Below are 23,209 nucleotides of genomic sequence, written 5' to 3'. Positions count from 1 at the left end.
TATGTCATGCATGGGTGTATATTTGGGATTGTGTGGAGAGGTAAGGGGGTGTAGGGTTTTTTTTTTTCAATTGTTTCTTTAGCAGTTTTAATAATTCAATTCGTGATGGAAAACGAAAAAAAAAATTAGGTATAAACCAAGGATTCTTTAACATGTTTTAAAAAAAAATCCAAATAAAGAAGTTTTAGAATTTAACGGAGGAGTTGCCTTTGTTATAAACATTTTGTAAGTTTTTCTAGACTGATAAAAATAATTTATTTCTCATGGAATCAAAACTCATTTACTTCAGGGTTTTTAGATGCTTGTACATATCTCTATAAGACGACCTGGCTATCGATCACAGTGACGTACAAAGATCTAGTGATGCTATGGCTATCAATTTCGATAGCATATACAGGTCTAATAGTACTCTGCTGATACTCGGGGCAAAAACTCATTTATTGTACGCTTCAAAGGCGCAAGTAGAAGTCCTAGTACTAGAAAATATTATGGGAAAGTGAGATACCTTGAATATGATTGTATGGCCAGTATCATTGCTCCTCATCCATCGCCCTTTACACATGATTGTTTGGTCAGTTTGTCAATCCATCCATTTACCTATCACATTCAAATATGAAAGAGCATTTCCTGAATGGGCAAAAAATTAAAATTGCCCCAGTTAAGAAAGATTTTCTTCTTCAAAATAAGGTCAGAACAGATATTACATTTCGATCCTACCCCAAAAATGAAGTCTCTACTTACTTACCTGCTCATGATGACAAAGTCACGCAGGTAAGTTTTTATACAGAGGATATCCAGCTCCTCAAAAAGAGACGTCCTGGATGCGACAAAAAATTAAAATTGCCATGGTCGAGAAGGATTTCTGTTTTTGCAACTGATGACAAAACAAAGACTACACTTTGAATTTAGCCTGAAGATGAGTCCCTAGTATTTACTTGCTTCCCCATGACAGCAAAGTTAGACACAAGGTCGGATATTAATGTGGGTGAAATCCAGTTGCTCAAAAAGGGTACTCTGGATTGAAACAAAAATAAAAAATGAGTCTAGAAGGCTTTTTCTTTCACTGATAGAGAACAGAAAAAGACTAAGTGAAGCATCGCGACAGATGCAACGTATTGATCCTAGCCAAAACGGAACTTCAATGTTGTCAGATGGATCTCAGCTAACTTTAAAATTAATGGAGAATGAATACCACAAAGCCCATCTGTTTTTTTTTAACAGAAATTTGAAATTGCAATTTCATTATTAACCGTAAATATTGAATAGAGCAAATCTTTAATAAAAAAAAAAAAAATCTGGTCTTACTTGGTTTTGTGAATGCAGAAAAAAATTAACTTTTTTATTACTACCTGAAGTTTTCTTGCCTTTAAAATGTACTTCTTATAAATGTTATTCTAACGACCTAATTTTCTTATGCCTTTAAATGTACTTATAAATTTTATCATAACGACCTGAAGTTTTCTAGCCTTTAAAAAGCACTTTTTAAACACTTTTTTTTTTAATAATTGCGTTAAGTTTTCTTGCCTTTAAAATGAACTTATTTGATGTCAAGATTGAAAAATGGGAAACAATGATTAAAATATAAAATGAAGTCATATAGAAAAATTAAGTTCACAGTCCAGAAAAACTTATTTTTTATATATACATTTTTTTTCACTGTTTTGCAAGTAGAGGCCAATGGAGGGACGTTTAATGGCTTATGTTTTTTTTATATGCTTCGTTTCCTCTCTTTTTAGTTTTGATGTGTATTTTCGTTCTGTTTCCATTGAATACTATTCTTTCCATCAAAAATAATATACGAGATATTCCATGAGCAGAGAGAACCGCTGCAAGGCGTATTACCTGATTGTTTCATAAGCATTGTAATATCCGCTACTTCTCTCATGACTTAGGTGTTGTAATCTGCAAATAGAGCAGGAGGAATGCCATTTATTTTAAAACAAAGACTTCCACAATCTGTCATAATGAAAAAGGATGTTTTTTTTTCTTTTTTTGTTGCCACGGATGTGCGAATAGACTCTCACAACCAAAACAGAAACACAAGTTGTTCCAGTGTGTTGTAATTATATAACCCCAGAAGTTAAAAACAGCATCATAAGTTTTTCTGCATCTTTTTTTTTTTTTTTTAGATAGCTTCTTCTTTGCTGATTATAAATTGAGAATGACGCTCATCAGTTTTATACCACCATTTTATATTTAGAAGCGATAATGACACCTGATTGTATTCGTACCATTTTTGTTTTTATCTATCTTTCAGTTGTTAAAAAGATTAGCTTACAAAATATCTTCTGCCATTGTTTTTTTTTTTATGGAACCCTTCCGATACAAGAATGCGTTTGACACCGAAGATGAAAATGTTTGTAATTTGGACCGTTTAGTAATCCTAGACTTGGTTTTGATAACATTTTCGCTTGGAAACTGTCCAATGTTTATCACTTGACAAAGGAAGCAAATCAGATTGCAAACATTATGGGATGGATATCAAAGGTTGCTGAAAAAAATGATTAGCGTATTGATTAACCCTTGAAACACTATCGACTCTGTTCAATTTAACCATCGTACGATTGTTGTTTGATTGACTTAAAACAAATAATGTGTCTCGTAACGATTTGTCTCGCGCTTATCATTGTGGACCCCCCCCCCGCTACATCTTTACATTAACAACTCTCAATTTCCATACCAGACGTGATTGTATGTTGATTGAGAGGGAGAGCAGTTAAAATCATCATCAGAAGTGTTTCGGAATTTTTGTGATGAGGATTGATAATTTCTATTATTTGTATCATTCAGACTGTTGTCCTCGTCTTGAATTTTATTTTCTCAAAGTTTCAACCAATATGACCTCTGGCCTTTTTCAGGTGTATCTTGTTGAGCCCCAAAATCATTTTACTAAACTTGAGAATCTGCACAACATTTCGAGTGCATCTCTCTATTTAATCCAATTGTATTCTTAGTATAGCCTGCACTAAGGATTGAACCTTCAACCTCCAGAAGAGTGTTACTCAAAACTGAACTTTATACACAGTGATAAATAATAAGGTTGTACATCCAAAAACAAAAAATAAAAGCTTCCAATATTCATACTAAAATATGCAAGGAGTCGTGGTGTAACTGGTAGAGTATGAGATAAAATTCAGTAAGTAATGAATCTTCTTGAGGTTGAAGGTTCAATCCTCAGTGCGGGCGATACTAAGAATACAAATGTAAATTGCTTAAGATTTTTACCCGGTCACGGCTGACAGAATGAGAGCAAGGGTTCTAGTGTGCAGATTCCCAAATTCAACAGACTCCTGAGTTCAACACGATACACCTGAAGAATTTCGGAGGTTAAATCGGTCGAAACATTGTGAAAATAGCACTCAAGATGAGAACAGTAGTCTGAAGAATCCAAATAATCCAAATCTTTAGAAGAACTTCTCATGTGAATTTGCTTTATTTGAATGAACCATCAACACACCCTGATGAAACGTAGCTGGCTGTCAGTATTTGCTCTGAATTTTCTTCATTAACTAGTTTCTCTGCCAATGTGTTAGCGTCTAGTCTACCCTACAATTTCACACTTAGCTAATTTAAGACTGATTGATAGTAATATTAAACTTGAGTTTGATAATTTGTTAATAACATTTTCACTTGGAAAATATCAAATGTTTATCACATTATTAGGGAATGATAAAGCAGGAAAATCACGCCTCTTCACTCTGGATATTTTTCAGAGGTGAAATAATAGCTGAATTGTGTCTACATTTGAAGAAGTTGGTAGCTTGATCAGTACTAGAGAAGAGTCATGAATTTAATAGCTGTTCTTGGAATATATCAAATTCTACCCTTCTTGAAATATATCAAATTCTACCATTCTTAAAATATATCAAATTCTACCATTCTTAAAATATATCGAATTCCACCATTCTTGAAATATATCAAATTCTACCCTACTGGAAATATATCAAATTCTACCATTCTTAAAATATATCAGATTCTACCCTTCTTAAAATATATTAAATTCTACCCTTCTTCATCAATCAATATGAACTGCTCTGCTTTTGGGAATAAAACTCAATTGAATCATGATAAGGAGGAGGGTAGTTTTCTTTTTCGTAACATGATTATTCAATGAGTTTTTAAAATTATGATACCGATTTTAAAATTTGGATTTTTTCTAATGGAGTTTGGAATTTGGACTTGCTACATTGCCTTTTAACTATGTTATAATTCCAGACTGGCCGATTAATATCAAGAATTTGAATAATTAAGACACCCTCCTTCAAAAAAGAAAAAAATGTAAAATTAATCACAATAAATTGAATTTTAGTCTTTCCTATGGACATAACATCCTTGAATGTTTGGGATCGGATTCAGATTAATAAAAAATCGAGCAATTCTTATTTGGGTTTCGCCTTTCATTAATTTCTTCTCTTCGTGTTCGCAATGACTTTAGTTCTTAGCAAAACTGAAAAGAAATGAATAACACAAGAGACAATTCAATCATAAATATATATTTGTAAATTTAATTACATAGTTTCTGTTAATTATTTTGAAATGAAGATCTCAACGGCATAATATGTAAAGTTTACTTTCATATGAAAACAAATCATGTTTTTATTATCATGAAATTAAATGCTAAGATACTCAACAGCAATCTTTTATTCGAACATTGTAAATATATTATATGTTATTCTAAAAAAGAAAACTAAATTGCCATGCCTTCATTTACGTATATGTGCTTGGCAGTAAATGCTCTGATTGGTCAAGCTAGATTACGTGAGCATAGAGTGATGACACTTTCGAAATCGGCAATTAATTAAGTTCAGGCAGTTAGCCGGAAGATAGCAATTGAAGAAGCCTCAATATCACCTGCATAAGAACATGGTAAATGATGGCCTTCTAATGAAGAAGCCCACAATCTAGAGGAAGATACTTGATACATGTTTAATAAATGAATATATAACAAAATAGTGTTCTTAGTTATAAATTCGTCTATGCAGTCTAGTAACTACCAAGCACGAAATCCAAGAGTGAAGTTCAGATAAAAATCATTGTAAGATTTAGGAAGGAGTATCTAATAGCAGACACACACAGCAAAAAAAAAAAACAAAAAAAAAAAAAAAAACAAACAAACAACAACGACAACAAAAAAGCAACATCAAAGCAAACAATAGCATTCCATTTTCATTTATTTTTGTGAGGGGGGTACCACTTATGATTGTCAGTTATGTGTATCGAACATATCTAAATTATTTTATGTCATCCATGTTTTCCTGCCCAATTATTAATTGCTGTCTTTCGAATGATAACAAAAGATTACAACTATCAGCAGTAGTCATTAGTAGGTTGACAGATGATAACGAGTTTATATGTAAAAAGTGTAAAACAATGGAAATGGATAAGAACTCAGATTTGAATAAGGTATATGGAAATGGTGAAACTATCGAGAAGTTTTGCTATATTGGTGATACCATTTGGAGCACAGGGTGGAACAGGCGCTTGTGTCATATGAATAAAAGTGGATAGAGTAAGTTCACTTCATGGAACTTGTTTCATTACTATCCAGCAGAGCATTACCACTGTTGACCAAAGGAAGAGTCTGTCGGACATGTGTATACAGTGTGATGATGTATGGAAGTGAAAACCTAGCCAGTGAAAGTTGAGGACGTGTTGCATGAAAAAAATGATATGAGAATGATCCAAGGGATGCGCAATGCGAGTTTTAAAGGTGGGCTTATGTGTGATCACCTAATAGGAAAATTAAATCTGGACAGTAAATGGAGATGTGTGCAGAACAAGAAACTGTTGATATGGTCACATTAAAAGAAAGTATAAGAGTTTGCAGGTCAGAAGAGGAAGAGCAGTTGAGATGTCAAAGTCAGTTGGCAGGGGATGACCAAGAAAAAAAAAGAAAGGAAGTGATAAGAGTGGATTTGAATGAAAGATGGATGAAGACATGGACAAAGGTAGGTTAATTTGAAAATTACTTTCTAAAAGCTGTTTGTCCAACACATCCTAGTATGCAAAAACAGATGTTAAACCGAATATGATGATAATGTTTGTTTTATAATTTCAGTTTATCATCATCCTTTAGGTTTTTATTAAAAAAAAAAAAAAAACAGTATGTGAAGTGATCAACGATAGTTGAGTGCGACCCAAAGTTTCCCTTTTCATTAACTACTACACCGAAGCTTAAGGAAGGATGCAATTACTTTGCTAAAATTACTCCACTAGCCCATAATTACCTTAGAATACCTAGTCTTTAGCAAGGCGGCATCAAGTTGGAATGACTGGACTAAGGATTAAACCCTAGACTTCCGGCACATTTGTGATTACTCTTACCAGTAGGTCAAATGGACCAATTAGATAATTGTTGAAACTGAGTAAATAATCAAATTCACCAAAAAAAACAGTATGCAAGTAATTATCTTCACTTGCATAACAAACCGAAAAATACTATGTATATACATCCCGTGCCAGAATTATATGCTAATCAATATCTTTGTTCTAACTCCGATAGTTTTTAATCAAAATTCGTGAAACTTTGAACGTTATACGGCAACACTAGCGCATGCGCAGATATAAAATTTAAAGCTGATCTGCACAATAGCGAGCAAACGGCAGCCACTTTGGTGATTTGCAGTTTTTTTTTCAGCGATCCAACTTTATATGCAAGATGGGACGTAAAGGTGTTTGAAGTCAAGCTGAGAAGTCTGAAATTGTTCAAAGGTTCCATAATAAGATTTCCACCTTAGAAATTGACAAAGAATTACACCGTGATCATCGTACAATCAAAAAATATTGTACTAACCCTCAACTTTGTAATAGACGTTCTGACAAAGGGAAAATTCGTAAGAAATCATATCTGTCACGTCGAACAATGAGCAAGATCAAGAGAGAAGTTCGCCGTAACCCACTTGAAACTAGCAAACAAGTTTTTGAAAAAGCTGGCGTTCCTGATGTGCCCAAATCAAATCGTTGCCATATCCTGAGGACGATTGCAAAATTTGGAAAGCCAGAGGTCCGTCCTCAATTGAAGGATATCCACAAGAAAAAGAGGATGGAGTGGGCAAGAGATCACATGAAGGTGAATTTTCAAACTGTTTTGCTCACTTGATGGACCCGATGGGTGGAGGGGAGGATGGTACCATAATGAGGGTTTATGTCTCCAAAGGATCAGGCGTAAACAAAGAGGTGGTGGTGTGATGTTCTGGGTTGCAATTATTGGCAATGAGCTGGTAGGACCATTCAGAGTCGCAGATGGAGTGAAAATTACCGTCAAACTCTACATTGACTTCATTAAGGAACACTTGGAACTCTGGCACAAGAAGAAGAATTTGGCGTTCCAGAAAAAGATGGTATTCATGCATGATAATGCACCGTTTCATTCTGCAAGGATAGCCACTGACTATTTGAAGAGTGTTTTTGCCAAACATGGGAAAATAATATGATGGCCAGCCTGTTCTCCAGATTTAACTCCCATTGAAAATCTTTAGAGCATCTTGAAACAAAATATTTACTCCAGAGGAAGGCAGTACAACTCCAAGGATGACCTCTGGAATGCTATTCTGACTGCTGCCAAAGACATTTCATCAGATGAAATCGAAGTTTGACATCTTCAATAGACCAAAGGCTTTTTGCTCTTGTCAATAAAAATGGCAGTTATACAAGGTATTGATTGTACTATGAAACTATATTGAAGTTGTTTGTTCTTTATTATTGTTGTTATCAATTTACAAATTCCTAGAATAATCAATGTTTCGATGATCTTTTAGCACTTCACCATATTTTAGCATTGGTTTGCATATAAAGTTTGCACACTGAAAAAAAATGCAAATCACCAAAACGGCTGTAAATTGTTTATTACTGTGCAGATAAGCTTAAAATTTTAGATCTGTGCTTGTATTAGTGTTGCCATATAACGTGGTAAATTACACAGATTTTCATCGAAAACTATCGGAGTTAGAACAAAAATATCGATTTGCATATAATTCTGGCATGGGGTGTATTATTTTAATTGGAATTCATTGAGATGAGTATTATTAATTTATTTTATTTCGGACTTTTATTCTCATCTTTTCAGTTGTTGTCGTTGATAACAGCCCGCAATAAAATAAATTAATAAAATACTATGTTATACAATAAGTTGTTAACGATTGTCTAAAATTTGAAAGGAACTTTTTTACAGACCACACCGGAGCAAAACTAAGAAAACTATATAAAAAAAAAAACGATCTCTCAATTGTACTAATCTCCTTCTCATCTGTTCATGTATATTTAGTTTTGTCTCACTGTCGTCACCTCTGGTCTTTTGAAGCGATTCGATTTCTACGGCTGCAAATCATTAGTGCCTACAAAACCCCCACAACTCTGAGCATTCTGACTTTTGTAACCTTGCAAATAATTGCTGAACAAGCAATCATTTGCATGCACTTCAACTCCAGTAACTGTCCATCTCTATCATCGCAACTTATTATAAAGATCGAAACTTCCATAAAAGCTTTCAATTTTTAGCATGTATATCAAAATATAAACCTATAAAGATTTTCAAACTGAAACCATTAGTTCTTATAAGTCACAGCGGCAAATTATTCTTGTTCCATTAGCTATGATGTGGTAGAAATGTTAAATTAGCACATTAGTAATGTCTTGTGGTTGAACTTCTCCATCGTTATTTTCATGGCAGGTGCTTGACTGAGCTTCAACATATGGTCTGCTCCTGCAAAACATGCACAACAAAAACTCGTCGACCTACAACACCATCAATATTTTCTCTTTTTCTGTTCCTAAATCTAAATTAAATTTCCATGAGTAAAGTTTATTATTTCCAAGAATTACCTGTCTTTGAAACACAGTACCGCTGAGCTGCTTCCAAGCTGACTATAACATGGTCGTTTTAAATTCTAATGTAAGCAAATTTTTGTGGAATTGTTCTCTTGTTTAATCAAATTATGTCCGATCTTTATTATTACGAATGATCATGGTGTTGTCTCACCGTCAAGATGACACTCATATTGGATGGGTAATCAATTTTCAAATTTTGTAGGGTTAGGGTTAGGGTTAAGGGTCTTACAAACAATCTTCTGATTGTTTTTTTCATTCTGTAGTCTTAGCTTTTTTTTTTTTTATATAATCGTGAAGACGCTTACATAGCAACCAAAACAATTTTTCATTGCAGTATAATATCTGTTATCTGCTAAAAGAGATGTTTTACTTGTTCTCAGAAAAAAAAAGGACAGCATTAAAAATGTATCGCTTCACATGGCAATTCTTGTAAATTGTCTGAAGATTCGGAAATTCTGACACCGATTCTGTCAAGAATGACATTTCTCCAAGAGCAGGTCTCAAGGTAATAACACATTAAAATCAACATGTCTTTGTTTTTGTCCGTGCAAAAGATCGGGAAAGTCTTATTCTCTCATTGTAAGATATAAAATCGTCTATTAATATTTGGGGGTGGAGGAGTAGGGAATGCATAGAAAATTCGGTTGGATGGTTGATTGGTTTGGTTGTTTGTTTTTTTTTTGTTTTTTTTTTAGGATTATTTAATCATGAATCCAATAATTTTGCAAATAGATTTTGTTTAAAATTATTTATATTTTCAAATATTTATTCATGATGTTTGGTTTAGTTGTTTTATAAAGGGAAATTATTTTTTATTTTTTGCTTTGTAGAACATGATTAAGTTTTGCAAAAGAAGAAGAAAAATCTTAATATTTGTTATATTTTAGGTCAGGAAGCCAGTACCTTTAGACAGCCTCATCTGGTAGCACCAGTTTTAGAAAGTTATTAAGTATAGGCGTCGTGTTGCTCAGATGTAGGCCAAAGTCTGAGTGTTGATTGCTAGTAACGCAAGTCGATTTTAATGATTTCTATAAATAGTTGGATAGGCGAGACTAACTAGGAATACTATCATAATTAATCGTAGAAATCTACGAAGTCATGGCTTATGGAACAAGAACAATCAACTGCTGTGAATTAAGTAAAGGGTTCAGTTTGAAATTCCATATAGGTTTCAGTGTTCGGATTTAGCAAAAATTCACCTGAAGAAGGTCGGCGGTTACATCATCAAAACAACATCCAAAATGAAAATAGCAGTTCAAATAATTAAAAAAAAATATCATTCACCATCTAAAAAATTCGAAAAATTGTTTTAATTTATTAATTGAAAAGAAGAGACGTCCTATGGTTAAAAGTGCTTGGCCTTTTGGCTAAGATCAAAGTGTAATATTTGTTCTATATAAGTGAATTAAATAAACGTTCAGTTTTAAATTCCTGGGGGATTACTGATTTTGACAAACAACACACGAAGAAGGCCGGAGAGTACAACAGTATAAATGGTGTGAACATAAGATAAGAACTAAAATTAAAGTAGAACTAAATTTATCTAATTAAGTGGCTTTCAAACTGAATGCAACATAGTCGTCTTCAAGTCCAATGTAAACAAGTTCTTCTTGAGCCACCTGCTTAAATGATAGAATTTTACCCAATTTCACTTGATATAAATCTATGAATTAAAAAGAAAAAAAGAAGCTATACATGAAACGGGGAAATGTATATCTGTGTGTTCCACCCAAGTTCAAATCATATTATTGTCAGCGGATTTCGTGGATTTAATTACTAGAGTAACGTAGAAAAACTGGATTAATACCCTTGGATCGCTAATCTAGTTAACAGGCTAACCACTTTACAGTCATTAACCCTTATACTCGAGTGACCTCCAGCCCTTGATTAGTGGTGACTCCTTTATAAAAAAAAGCAAAGAAGTTTTAGAATCTTCAGAAGTATGAAGGAAAAGAAACTCTATTATCACCAGGCCAATCATATTTTGGTGGAAAATATTAAAAAACTGTTTTGCCGTCTTCTTAATATAAAATTATGTTGCACTTTAATGAACAAATAATACGAGAAAATGAGATTTTCAGGCAACATTATCTTCTCTTCTGACGTTGGTAGCATTTTATGATTAAATGTCTCGGAAGAGCAAGAAAGCACTCGGTAAACTTTGGCAAAGCTGAAACCTTGCTTGATCCGGGGCCAAATTACGGAAAGCGAAACTAATAGTCACGATGATTAGGGAATGGAGGTATTTCGGATTTGGAAATTGCAAAAAAGCAATCTCAAAGAAACCGCCATTTTGTTAGAAGAGTAAACAGAACAGGTATGCTTAAGATACGTCCATTCAATCTGTGCGTTTAGTGCTAGAAATTCTATCCCCAAATAAAGATTTTGTTGCTTTGTTTTACGGTGTATCCACCATTTTTTAGTTACTTAAAGTCAAATCTAATAATTTTGCAAAAAAAAAAAAAAATCCTCATGTTTCTAGTTCTTTATATTTTCATATATTCATGATGTTAGTTTTGTTGTTTTTACAGGTAAATTGCTATTTTTACTTTTGCAGAACATGACTGAGTTTTGCAATAAAAGGAGAAAAAACACTAGCCTCAATGTTTGGTGCATTTTTGGTCAAGAAGTTAGTATCTTCAGACGCTCTGATCTTTTAGCACCGGCTTTTAAATGAAGGGTAATAGACTGATAGACTAACTTCTAGATGGGCAAAGCTATTTCCAGAAACGCTTTTCTTTTCAATTTTCTTTTTGCTGGAGATGTGGCATCCTACCAGATACCTTAATTATTATTTACCTGCTTGTCAGGAGATTAGACACAAAGTCAGGTGTGGTTTTGAGAAGAAAATGAATAAGTACACTTCGTCCTACAAGATAAATGCCTGAGCAGACTCATCGACATTACGATTTTTTTCATTTGCTTTTGTTATTTTCTGTTTTGTTCAAAACTTAATCTTCTATCGCTGGTGCTAATGATAAAGATTTTTTTGGATTTTAAACTACCAGTAAAACTAGAATTTAAAGATGATAATAACTAATATAGATAACATGCTATGACTAATAATAAAACGAGTGAATAAGAACAAAAATGGCATAAGTGAAAAATGTAGATCTAAAATCGCTTAATAAGTTTATCAAAATCTTGTATAAGGGAAAACATTAAGACTTTTGTCAAATTAAAGTGTATATATATATATATATAACTACTTCATTTACTCACATAAAATTAATATACGAAAGTATAAATTTATGCGTAAACTATAAGTATTTACTTCAAAAGTGTTCAATACGTAGGTAGAGCTAGTTAGTAATTTATAAAATATATATGGCGATTAAGCTACACTGAATATTCCGCGTTTAATCCACTCTAGGATTCATAAGCCTGAAGAATCCTAGAGTGGATGAAATGCGGAATATCCAGTGTAGCGTAAGCGCTATATATATATATATATATATATATATATATATATATATATATATGTGTGTGTGTGTGTGTGTGTGTGTGTGTGTGAAATATTACTTTTTGAGGTTGATTTTAGAATTGCATTTGGCAATTGTATCGGAATTAGGGAAAATATTGAGATCCTCTTATCACTGATGTAGATTAATTTGTGTTCATTTTTAATAATTAAATTAAAATACTTGAAAAATGCTTACGCCATGAAACAGCAGTAAAGTGTTATTATAAGTCAAATTATATATATATATATATATATATATATACTTCAGAATAATGTAATACAATAAATCTCCTGGTTTTCAAATCCAGAATTACAATACGTATTGGATCTTTTTACCGTCTTGCTAGCAAAATCTCTCACTTCAGGGTTTACCATGCAATTTGGATCTGAAGTTCAATATCCTTTTCATTCTGCACCAATATCGAATTTCCCTTATTCTATGATTTAAAAACTTTAAAAACTTTTAATTACAATTTTCTATGTTTATTACCTTTAGCAAATTAGGTGCAAACCATTTATAATATTTGCTAATATTTTTCTTCTGAAGAGATGATAAAACATCGAAAACTCATGGGTTAAGGAAATATAATTATTAAAATGTATTCTTTGTTGTGTATATCATCAAAATTCTAGATTTGAAATTTAACCGTATCAAATCATAAAAATGAAATTACTGAATTAGTATACATATATATATATATATATATATATATATATATATATATATATATATATATATATATATATATATATATATTTTTATATATATATATATATGAAATAATGATGGCTTCTAAACATACACAAAAAACACAAAACAAACAATGAAAAAGACAAAACACTGAAGAAAACGACATCCTTGTCACACATCATCTGCATCTCAACAGCAATTTAAAGTCCACATGTGCAAAGAAAGCAACTTCATAAAAAAAAAATATTTTCCGCCATGGCTTTACTTTAAAAGTTTTCTTGTTAAACGGACAGCGTTTCTGTCATATCCAGATTCGGTGCTATCTTCGACACCGCCCCTCCTCCTTCCCGAGCACATGGATCTCAATCTTGCTTTGGAGACCCAGAATTGTAGGTCGAAGTTCCGTCCTAAGTTTCATATTTTTATTTTCACCATTTAAAACGTGGTCAGAAAAAATTATGAAGGGGGGAAGCTTTTAACATATTAAAAAGAATAAATAATTTTCCACCGGTTCTTAGTTAAAAAAAAAATGTTTTTTCTCAAATACAACAACTGGAAATTATCAATCTCTTGAAAGGAAACCATTTCTCATCTGGTTAAGAAACTCGTTCATATAGATTATGTCAATGAGCTGAAAATAAACTTCTATGAAGTTTTATCATAAAACTAAATAACCTGTGAACAGTTTGGTTAGGACTTTTTATAGATACATTATTAAATATTTGTGAAAACCTTTTGATATTTCTAAATATTTATGAAAATCTTTAGAAATGTCGAAATATTTATGGAACCTCTTTGGAATTTCCAAACATTTATGAAAAATATTTTAGAATTCTCCAAAAAATTTGTCATAAATGTTTACAAACAAATATTCATGCAAGGATAAGAAATTATTAACCCAAGACTTTTTATGGTACATTTATTTTGGTTTGAAAATTCTTTAATATTCTCTTTTCGTTTTGCTCTGCTTAGCATGACATAACTTCCTTTATTTACATTGTGGTGTCATAACAAACCACTCCTGTTTTACACCTTCTCTCTCTGTCTGTCTCTCTCTCTCTCTCTATCCCTCTCTCTCTCTACCCCTTTCTCCCCCCCTCTCTGTCTCATCATAATGTCAAAATAGGATCTTTTTTCTCTTACTCTCTCCCGTTTCTTTTCCTTCATTGTAATGTCATGATAAACTCTTGCTCTTTCTCATCCTTTGGATTTTTTCTCGCCCCTTCTTTCTTTAACTTATTTACATCTCGTTTCTCTTACCAGCATAATCACATTGACACACGGATCCCCATTAAACATAATCACGTTGACACACAGGTTCCTATTAGATCACCGAAGTTAAAGAATACTAAAATGGGTGACCATTTTGGAAATTCCAGGGGCTATATGTGGTATCCGCTTATTTCAACATTGTTTCCAGTGCTCTAACACTTCTCCTTGCCACTGGAATCATTGTAATTACTTATTTATAGCCCGTTTCTCTCACCAGCATAATCACATTGACACACAGATCCCCATTAAATCACTGAAGTTAAACTGAGTTTGGTCAGTACTAAAATGGGTAACCATTTGGGAATTCCAGGTGCTGCATGTGCTCTCTGCTTATCTCAGCATGGTTTCCAATCATCTAGCACTTCTTGCCATTGGATCCAAGCAGTATCCGATTCAGGAGAGGTGTGGTTTGAGATTTTTTTTTTTTTTTTTTACACAGTGATCACCACTTATCAAGGCCCGGAAGCCACTCAGGGATTAGGGTTATTGCAAGTACATTACGTTAGTGTGGAGATTTGATGAAGTGTTTAATAAAAGGGGCGGTTCATTAGGAATTTGTTAACATTGGACTTGAAGACATCCAAGTTGTAGTCCGGAGGGAAGCAGGCAGACGGAACAGAGTTCCACAGGCGTGAAGTTCTAAGAAAGAAGCTTTGTTCATGGAATCCGCGCAACCCTTGCATCATAGTTACATGTGCAACTACCCTTACAGGGGTTATCCATTGTCTTTCGTGACTGAATGGAGGCTACTACTTCTCTTACCAGTTCAGATGAAGTGTGCACAGTGACAAGCAAGCAAATGTGCAAGTAAGCAAGATAACAAAACAATATCATCAGGTAAGTGACGATGGCTAAGTGATTAACGGCACAGGCTGAAAAAACTGAGCGTGCCAAACTCGAATCCAGTTCGTTCTACAGAAACACTTTCACTTAGGGATGTTGGTAACATTCACGTGACTGCTATCATAAATACCTAATGTCTTTCTAGAAAGACCGCTATCATAAATACCTAATGTCTTTCTAGAAAGACCGATATCATAAATACCTAATGTCTTTCTAGAAAGAATTCTAACTCGAAACTAACTGGGTGAAACCAATGCAAAACAATAAGAATCTGATTCGTTCAAAAACGAAGAAATGAACGATGTTTAACAACAACAAAATCAATGTTTTAGTAGTATACAAGGCCATCCATGAACCGTTGGGTCAGTATTTCATATATTGTTTTCTCTATTTCTCCTTTTTTCTCCTCTATCATCATCTGTCTCTTATCTCCCCCAACTTTTCTCATTTTTAAAAAATAATTATGTCATTACTTTTTCTCTAATCATTCGCCCTTAATTTGTCTTTTATGACTTTAACCATCTCTGTGACGTCATCAACGGTACCTGGGGAGAAGATACAAACAAACACGATAACTTTCACAGATTTTCAATGCGCACTATATAGTTTATTGAATAAATGCTGAAGATTTTCATTAAATTAAATAATTCTGTGATGTTATACAATTAAACAAAAGTAATACTTTGATTTGCTGACAATGTTTCTAGTAAGGGAAGCTGAAGAAGCTAAAAACTGATTTTTTTTTATCAAGAGTCGTTGTTAGTCTTTCTCTGCTATATCGTTATAGTAAGAATTTAACTACGCTCCAATATCCGCCCCCTCCCCTGTAAAACATTTACAAAAATGCAACGACCATAATTTTCCTTTATTCCTCTTTTTTTTTTAACAAGGTAGTCACCATTTGTCAAGACCCAAAGGCCACTCGATGATAAGGGTTAATGAATGGAAAGTGGTAGTTTAGTAATCGTTGATGGTGTAGATTTTGATTATTTAAAGGGACGGCTCAGAACTTGTTTATATTGGACTTGAAGGCTACCATATTTTAATTGGCTGGGAAGCAGGCCAGTGCCAAAAGAGTTCCGCATGCGGGCAGTTCTAGGAAAGAAGTTGTTTTTTCATGCAGTCTGCGTTTAGAATTAGGCACAGATAGAGAGTAGGGAAAATTGTTGATAGTGTTTGTAGCTAGTCGAGTTTTTTTTGGGGTGTGCAATTTTGGCAAGGGAGACAATAGATTGGAGCTCAGACCAGCACTTGCCATGAAAATAATGATAGAAACGTGTTAAACAGAACTTTCATGAATAGAGTTACTTTCTAATTCTATCTGTATATGTATGCGTTGCTACTTCCCAGCTTACTACAGCATGGTCGTTTTAGAATTCAATGTTGAGAATTTCTTGTTCAGCCGTATGTTAAATAATAAAATTCGGTAGATTCAATCTTCAAAGTGTTTTTCTCATTGTTTACTTGACAAGCCTATCAAGGTTTATCCTCAAATGGCATTTTAGCCTTTATATGTGATTGTGCATTTGTACAGAAAAATATTCCGTTTACATACTCTTATTTCCGTAACTTTTCTGTTTGTATAAACATGACCTTCAATTTTAAAAGACTTCCAACTTGTACTAAGCGTTCATTCATCAACACATTTGTACTAAGTGTGTATTCGTCAACACATATGTACTAAGTGTGTATTCGTCAACACATATATACTAAGTGTGTATTCATCAACACATATGTACTAAATGTGCATTCATCAACACATTTGTACTAAGTGTGTATTCGTCAACACATATGTACTAAGTGTGTATTCGTCAACACATATGTACTAAGCGTTCATTCATCAACACATATGTACTAAATGTTCATTCATCAACACATATGTACTAAGTGTGTATTCATCAACACATATGCACTAAGTGTGTATTCGTCAACACATATGCACTAAGTGTGTATTCATCAACACATATGCACTAAGTGTTCATTCGTCAACACATATGCACTAAGTGTTCATTCGTCAACACATATGTACGAAGTGTTCATTCGTCAACACATATGCACTAATTGTTCATTCATCAATACATTTGTACTAAGTGTTCATTCGTCAACACATTTGTACTAATTGTTCATTCATCAACACATATGCACTAAGTGTTCATTCGTCAACACATATGTACTAAGTGTTCATTCATCAATACATTTGTACTAAGTGTTCATTCGTCAACACATTTGTACTAATTGTTCATTCATCAACACATATGTACTAAGTGTTCATTCGTCAACACATATGTACTAAGTGTTCATTCATCAACACATATGTACGAAGTGTTCATTCGTCAACACATATGTACGAAGTGTTCATTCATCAACACATATGCACTAAGTGTTCATTCATCAACACATATGCACTAAGTGTTCATTCGTCAACACATATGTACGAAGTGTTCATTCATCAACACATATGCACTAAGTGTTCATTCATCAACACATATGCACTAAGTGTTCATTCGTCAACACATATGTACGAAGTGTTCATTCGTCAACACATATGCACTAATTGTTCATTCATCAATACATTTGTACTAAGTGTTCATTCGTCAACACATTTGTACTAATTGTTCATTCATCAACACATATGTACTAAGTGTTCATTCGTCAACACATATGTACTAAGTGTTCATTCATCAACACATATGTACGAAGTGTTCATTCGTCAACACATATGTACGAAGTGTTCATTCATCAACACATTTGTACTAAGTGTTCATTCGTCAGCACGTATGTACTTAGTGTGCATTCATCAACACATTTGTACTAAGTGTTCATTCGTCAGCACGTATGTACTTAGTGTGCATTCATCAACAGATTTACGCTGGCAATTGAAACGAACAGCTTTTGCGTTACACTGTATCTGCTGAAAAGAAATGACACTTTTTCCACTTGCAAACAAAACAAAATTTCTAAATTGATTTCATTTCAAATAATGTTTCTTCCGTTAAAAATTTTTCAAAATAAAAATTGGATAGCTCCTCTCCAACGTTTCACATAATATTGTCCTCAAATTGTTAAGGGTGACAAAAAACAGTAGAACAAATAATTAAGACGTTTCAACACAATAAATAATTATTTTACAGGTTGGAAAGATAAAATTGTCGCGCTAGGAAAAACGACATGATCGCATTTCCGTTTGATGAAAATCGGATTTCTTCTTTTTTTGTTGCATACAATCTACTAGTCGGTCAGTTGTGTACAAATCCCCAGAATGATAGGAACCGTCTATCATGTCTGAAAGTGACACAATGTTCAACAGGCAAGATCCGAGATGCGCCGCTGTACAACTCATCCAAGTTATGACAAAAGGACTCTTAATTTATTTATTGGGGACTATTATTCTCATCTGTTATTAGTTGTTGTTTCACAACGTTTCGGCCAACTATTCCTTTGGCCTTCATCAGGTGGTAACCGCGACGGATAGGAACTTCGAATCTCTTAACTGCATTCTCAGCAATCACTGCCATCCGTAGTTGTTGTCGTCTCACCACGTTTTTTGTCCAAGTAAGCCTCTGGTCGGCTTTGGGTACGATTGAAACCGCGATCTTCAGACAATGCTCACCTGGAACTGTAGAGATTCAACGTCTCTATCAACTGCGCCACGGGCCCCGAAGGGCGATCAAGGTTGGATTTTTTGATCTTATAAATCCACGTTTATTTATTATCTGATCTTCCATGGTCGGGTCTATATAGAAATAGTTGGCCGAAACAACTAATAAAGATGAGGATAATAGTCAGCAATAAATAAATTAATAGAAAACTCATCTCAATAATGAATTCCAATAAAAAAAAGACCTTGCCAGCATCCTCAACATGCATGTATGCTTGATTGCCACTAATAACAGAGATGTGTCCAGGGTGACGAAAACAAAGTTTTTGGCCACGGTTATGGTTTTTGGTGTTGTTTCAAGTGAGGGCCACATCATGCCACCTCATATCTTCGGAGTCGGCTTTCAAGTCAACACTAAAGTGTACCTGGACGTGCTGATGAGTGTGGTGATCCTCTGGTGCAATCAGGTGGCTGCTGGCAGGCCCTGGGTGTGGCAACAGGATTCGCTACGAGCTCACAAGCCCAAAGCGATCCAGGCTTGTCTACAAAAGAAGTGCTACAACTTTGTACCCTCCTTAAACTTGCCCCCCCTTTTCTCCCGACCTGGACCAGCTGAACTACTTCGTTTGGTTATATGTTGAGAACATCATCAATATCATCTCCCACAACACAAAAATCAACCTGATCGCGGCCATCCGCCGAGTATTCACCGAGCACCTTTCGAGATCCTGCCAGTGCTTGTGGAAATAGCTTGCTCCCAGTTCCGGACCATTATCGAGGCGTGATTAAGGCTGAAGGCGGATAAATTGAATAGATATCAGCTCTACTACATACTCCAATTACCTGAATTAATTATTTCAATAAAAGTTTAAAATAAAGGTGTTGTATTGTTTTCTTTAGGGCGATAGTTTTATCGTTTCATTCTGTAAATTAAATTTTCATTCTAGCAGTCTTAACCCTTTTCAGAATTATCCTGAGAATGCGATGCATTCGGAACGCTTTTTTTTTTTTTTTTTTTTTACAATCCGAGTATTTATGTTTTTTACTAAATAAAATTTACTAACCTGATACACATTGTTTGCCAATAATTGCGCATTTTCTATGAGTCTCGAATAATACGTGTTTGTTTTCGTTTGTGTACCTTTTTTTTTCTTCTTATGTTTATTTTGAAATACAAGTTACCATTTGTATTTTACAAATTGTGGAGTGTTTCACTTAATGTTTTCAAAATAGAGTAGAATACTATTCACTAGTTTATATATATATATATATATATATATATATATATATATATATATATGTGTGTGTGTGTGTGTGTGTGTGTGTACGCATACATACACACACATACACACATATATATACGCATACATACACACACATATATACATACATACATACATATACGCAGACATACACACACATATATATATATACATACATACATATATGAGTGTGTGCGCGTGCGATTTATTCATTTATTTTATTTGCGATAATTTACTTCATTCATTATAATACCTCCTGATGGTGAGCGACGGTATATGTGTGTGTGTGTGTGTGTGTGTTTACTTTAATTATCCACAGACGCGTGTTTCATCGTTACATAAGTTACAAAAATAATTCTTAACTAGCATAAAGTAAAACAAATAAACTTAGATTTTTAATTTTTTTCCAATTACACATATGCGCGCGCGCGTGTGTGTGTGTGTGTGTGTGTGTGTGTGTGTGTGTGTGATTTATTTATGATATTCTTGAATGGAAATCAGTTATCTATACAAAAGTTCATTTTTACCTTAATGCTAGTCGAGAAGAATTTTTTCTTCATTCATGTAATACCTTCTGATGATGGGCGACACACACACACATTATATTTATATATATTTATACGCGTGTGTTTTATCGTTACATAAACTACAAAAATTATGCCCAACTAGCATAAAGTAAAATGCTCTTTCGTATAAATACTTGAATCATCGAAAAGTATTGCAAACAAACAAAAAATAAATAAGTGATATCTATAAAAAGGCGATACATTCGAGCACTAGCGAGAATAAGCTCAGTGGTAGAACTTCAGACTGTGGGTTTTTTGGTTTCGAATCACACGAGATTTAGCCACGCTGATGAGTTGTAAATAATGAAACACTTTATGCACAAAGTAGTGAAGACCCAATATATATATATATATATATATATATATATATATATATATATATATATTGGGTCTTCACTACTTGGTGCCTTTTAGGAACATGCCATGGACCAGGTTGGTTCATAATGCACGGTTTAGAAGGAAGAACTTGAGAATATTAAAATAAATTGTAGTTAAATAAAAATATACAACTTCCGAATTTTCCATTCATTTGAAACGGTGTTGGCTGAAAGAGCTTTTTTTCTTTTGTCAGTTAAGCCGAGGAAGTGAATTTCAGATGTAAATGTCATCAAATCTGAAGTGCAAACCGCAAATTTATGCATTTGCAAATCACGTCTATTTTACAGGATCCTCGACAAATTTGCATTTTATAAGTAATTCCATCAACATCGACAGCTTTCTTTTATTGTTAAGATTTTTCTGTTTCCCTTCAAATTGATGGGAACTGTCAGTTAATTTTTTTCACGGCTAAAAAAAAAAAAAGAAAAGAAAGAAATGTATGACAGCACAATTCTTTTGCCCCGGTATGAAAATGGTAAGGACGAATGTTTAATTAAAAAGCACGAGAAATATGGAACAGATATTGACGCTATTCACTAAGTTTAGAAAAGTTACGGACAAATGTCAGCTTAGGAGTAATGGAATGATTGAAAAAAAAACAACAACAACAAAAAAACGCCGCCATAATCTTCCCGGGGACGCTTTCATTTAAAAAAACAAACAAACGGAAGCGCTCAACTGGACAGTCAAGGTTCATACGACCTCAACTTTTGGGATTAAGTAGAAAATGATACATCGTTAGAAAATTTCTTCTGGTCAATTAGGAAAAAGAATCAAAGGAGTTTCTTTTCTAACAGACTGTTTGGAGCATGTCTTCCTGTATTTGAACAGAGACAATCTGACTCGCATGACAGAGCAGACTTGACTGGTACCAGGACAGACGGTAGCTACAAACTAATCAATTAACACCGAAAACTGAAACGACTGTATATGCTTGCTAGAACAGCCAAACAGACAGATTGTTCTGTTGCGAGCCTATCCTTGTTTTATCGTTATTTCCATGGCAGGTGCTCGTCTGAACTCCAACCTCTGGTCCCCCCTCGCCAATCTTTCACGAAAAACACCCGTCTAGCCGAATCCACTGTGAAAAATTTCCCCCACTCTTTATCTGTGCCTAAATCAAAACGTGGATTCCATGAACAAAGCTTCTTTCTTAGAATTGCACGCCTGTGGAACTCTGTTCCGTCTGCATGCTTCCCACCGGACTACAACTTGGATATCTTCAAGTCCAATGTTAACAAATTCCTAATGAACCGCCCCCTTAAGTAAACACTTCATCAAATCACCACGCTAACGTTATGTACTTGCAATAACCCTTATCCCTGAGTGGCTTCCGGGCCTTGATAAGTGGTGATCACTGTGTAAAAAAAAAACCCGAATGTCATCAACAGGACTCAGTTCAGAGACACCCCTCAACAATTATATAAAAGTACTTGAAGAAACTTAATTGCAAAGTTCTAATAACTACTACAACTGTAGTAATTAAGCTCAGTGTTAATCCTGGTCAGTATCAGATGGATGACAATTTAAGGATATATGTGAGAGAACAGTGACACTTTTCTGTAAAAAATAAAACTCCTTCAATAACTGACATCGTTAAAATTATCTACCCTGACCATGATATATAGTGTAACTGGGACCGCTTGTAAATTTAATATTCCCTAGAAACTTTCTCTTTTCAGTGGAAGTCAGCTTCATCCACCAGAGGGGAATACCTCAACAGCCTGGCAAGCATGCGATATATACTATGGAATCGGTAGAAGTGTGTATTTTTTTAAACATTTACTAAATCTGCACTATAGTTTCAACATTTTTACTATAGGTATAACTTGGAATCATTACGTATTTTTAACTGTCTTAAAATAGTAACATTTAACTCAGGATTGTCTTGGTTTGCTTAATCACATATCAACTATCTATAGGTTATTTTAATACCGAATAAAGTTGTCAAACATAATTCTAAAATAAGATAATTATTTATAATCCTAAAATACATTGCTCTTATAAAAACATTACTCCTTGAAAACACGAATATGCTCGGAAAAGACTCCGACAATCCTCGAAAGCAGAGCATCATTTGTTTGTTTATGTAAAGTAAAGACTCGTCTAGCTACAACTAGCTCGTCTAGGCTAGTCAACAATTTCCCCTACTTTCTTTCTGTTCCTATAATTGAAGGAAAATTCCATGAGCGAAGTTGCTTCTCAGCTGATACGTTTTTTTTTCGAGTTCAAATGTAAACAAATTCTTGTTGAGCCATTCTCTTAAATAATCAAATTCTACCCAATTTCTACCACTACCAATCATCCCGA

The 23,209-nt window shown here is 33.9% G+C and overlaps 1 protein-coding gene across 8 annotated transcripts in view; it reads right to left on the bottom strand.

Moving 5' to 3' along the window:
• The window catches only part of LOC145292083 (dorsal-ventral patterning tolloid-like protein 1), a 2,157,643-nt gene that overhangs the window by 1,332,989 nt on the left and 801,445 nt on the right, over nucleotides 1-23,209 (bottom strand). For 5 of the 8 annotated variants that reach the window (XM_080138158.1, XM_080138152.1, XM_080138153.1 and 2 more), the window contains one exon: nucleotides 1,843-1,902. The exons of the other annotated variants lie outside the window; for them this stretch is intronic. In XM_080138158.1, the coding sequence (XP_079994284.1) occupies nucleotides 1,843-1,902 (60 nt within the window). The remainder of the gene's footprint in view (nucleotides 1-1,842; nucleotides 1,903-23,209) is intronic. 8 annotated transcript variants of the gene reach the window in all.

The sequence above is a fragment of the Euprymna scolopes genome, chromosome 13 (assembly GCF_053919585.1).
Source record: "Euprymna scolopes isolate OS-2025 chromosome 13, ASM5391958v1, whole genome shotgun sequence".
NCBI classification, from domain to species: Eukaryota; Metazoa; Mollusca; class Cephalopoda; order Sepiida; family Sepiolidae; genus Euprymna; species Euprymna scolopes.
This window is presented reverse-complemented; position numbering and strand designations above follow the sequence as displayed.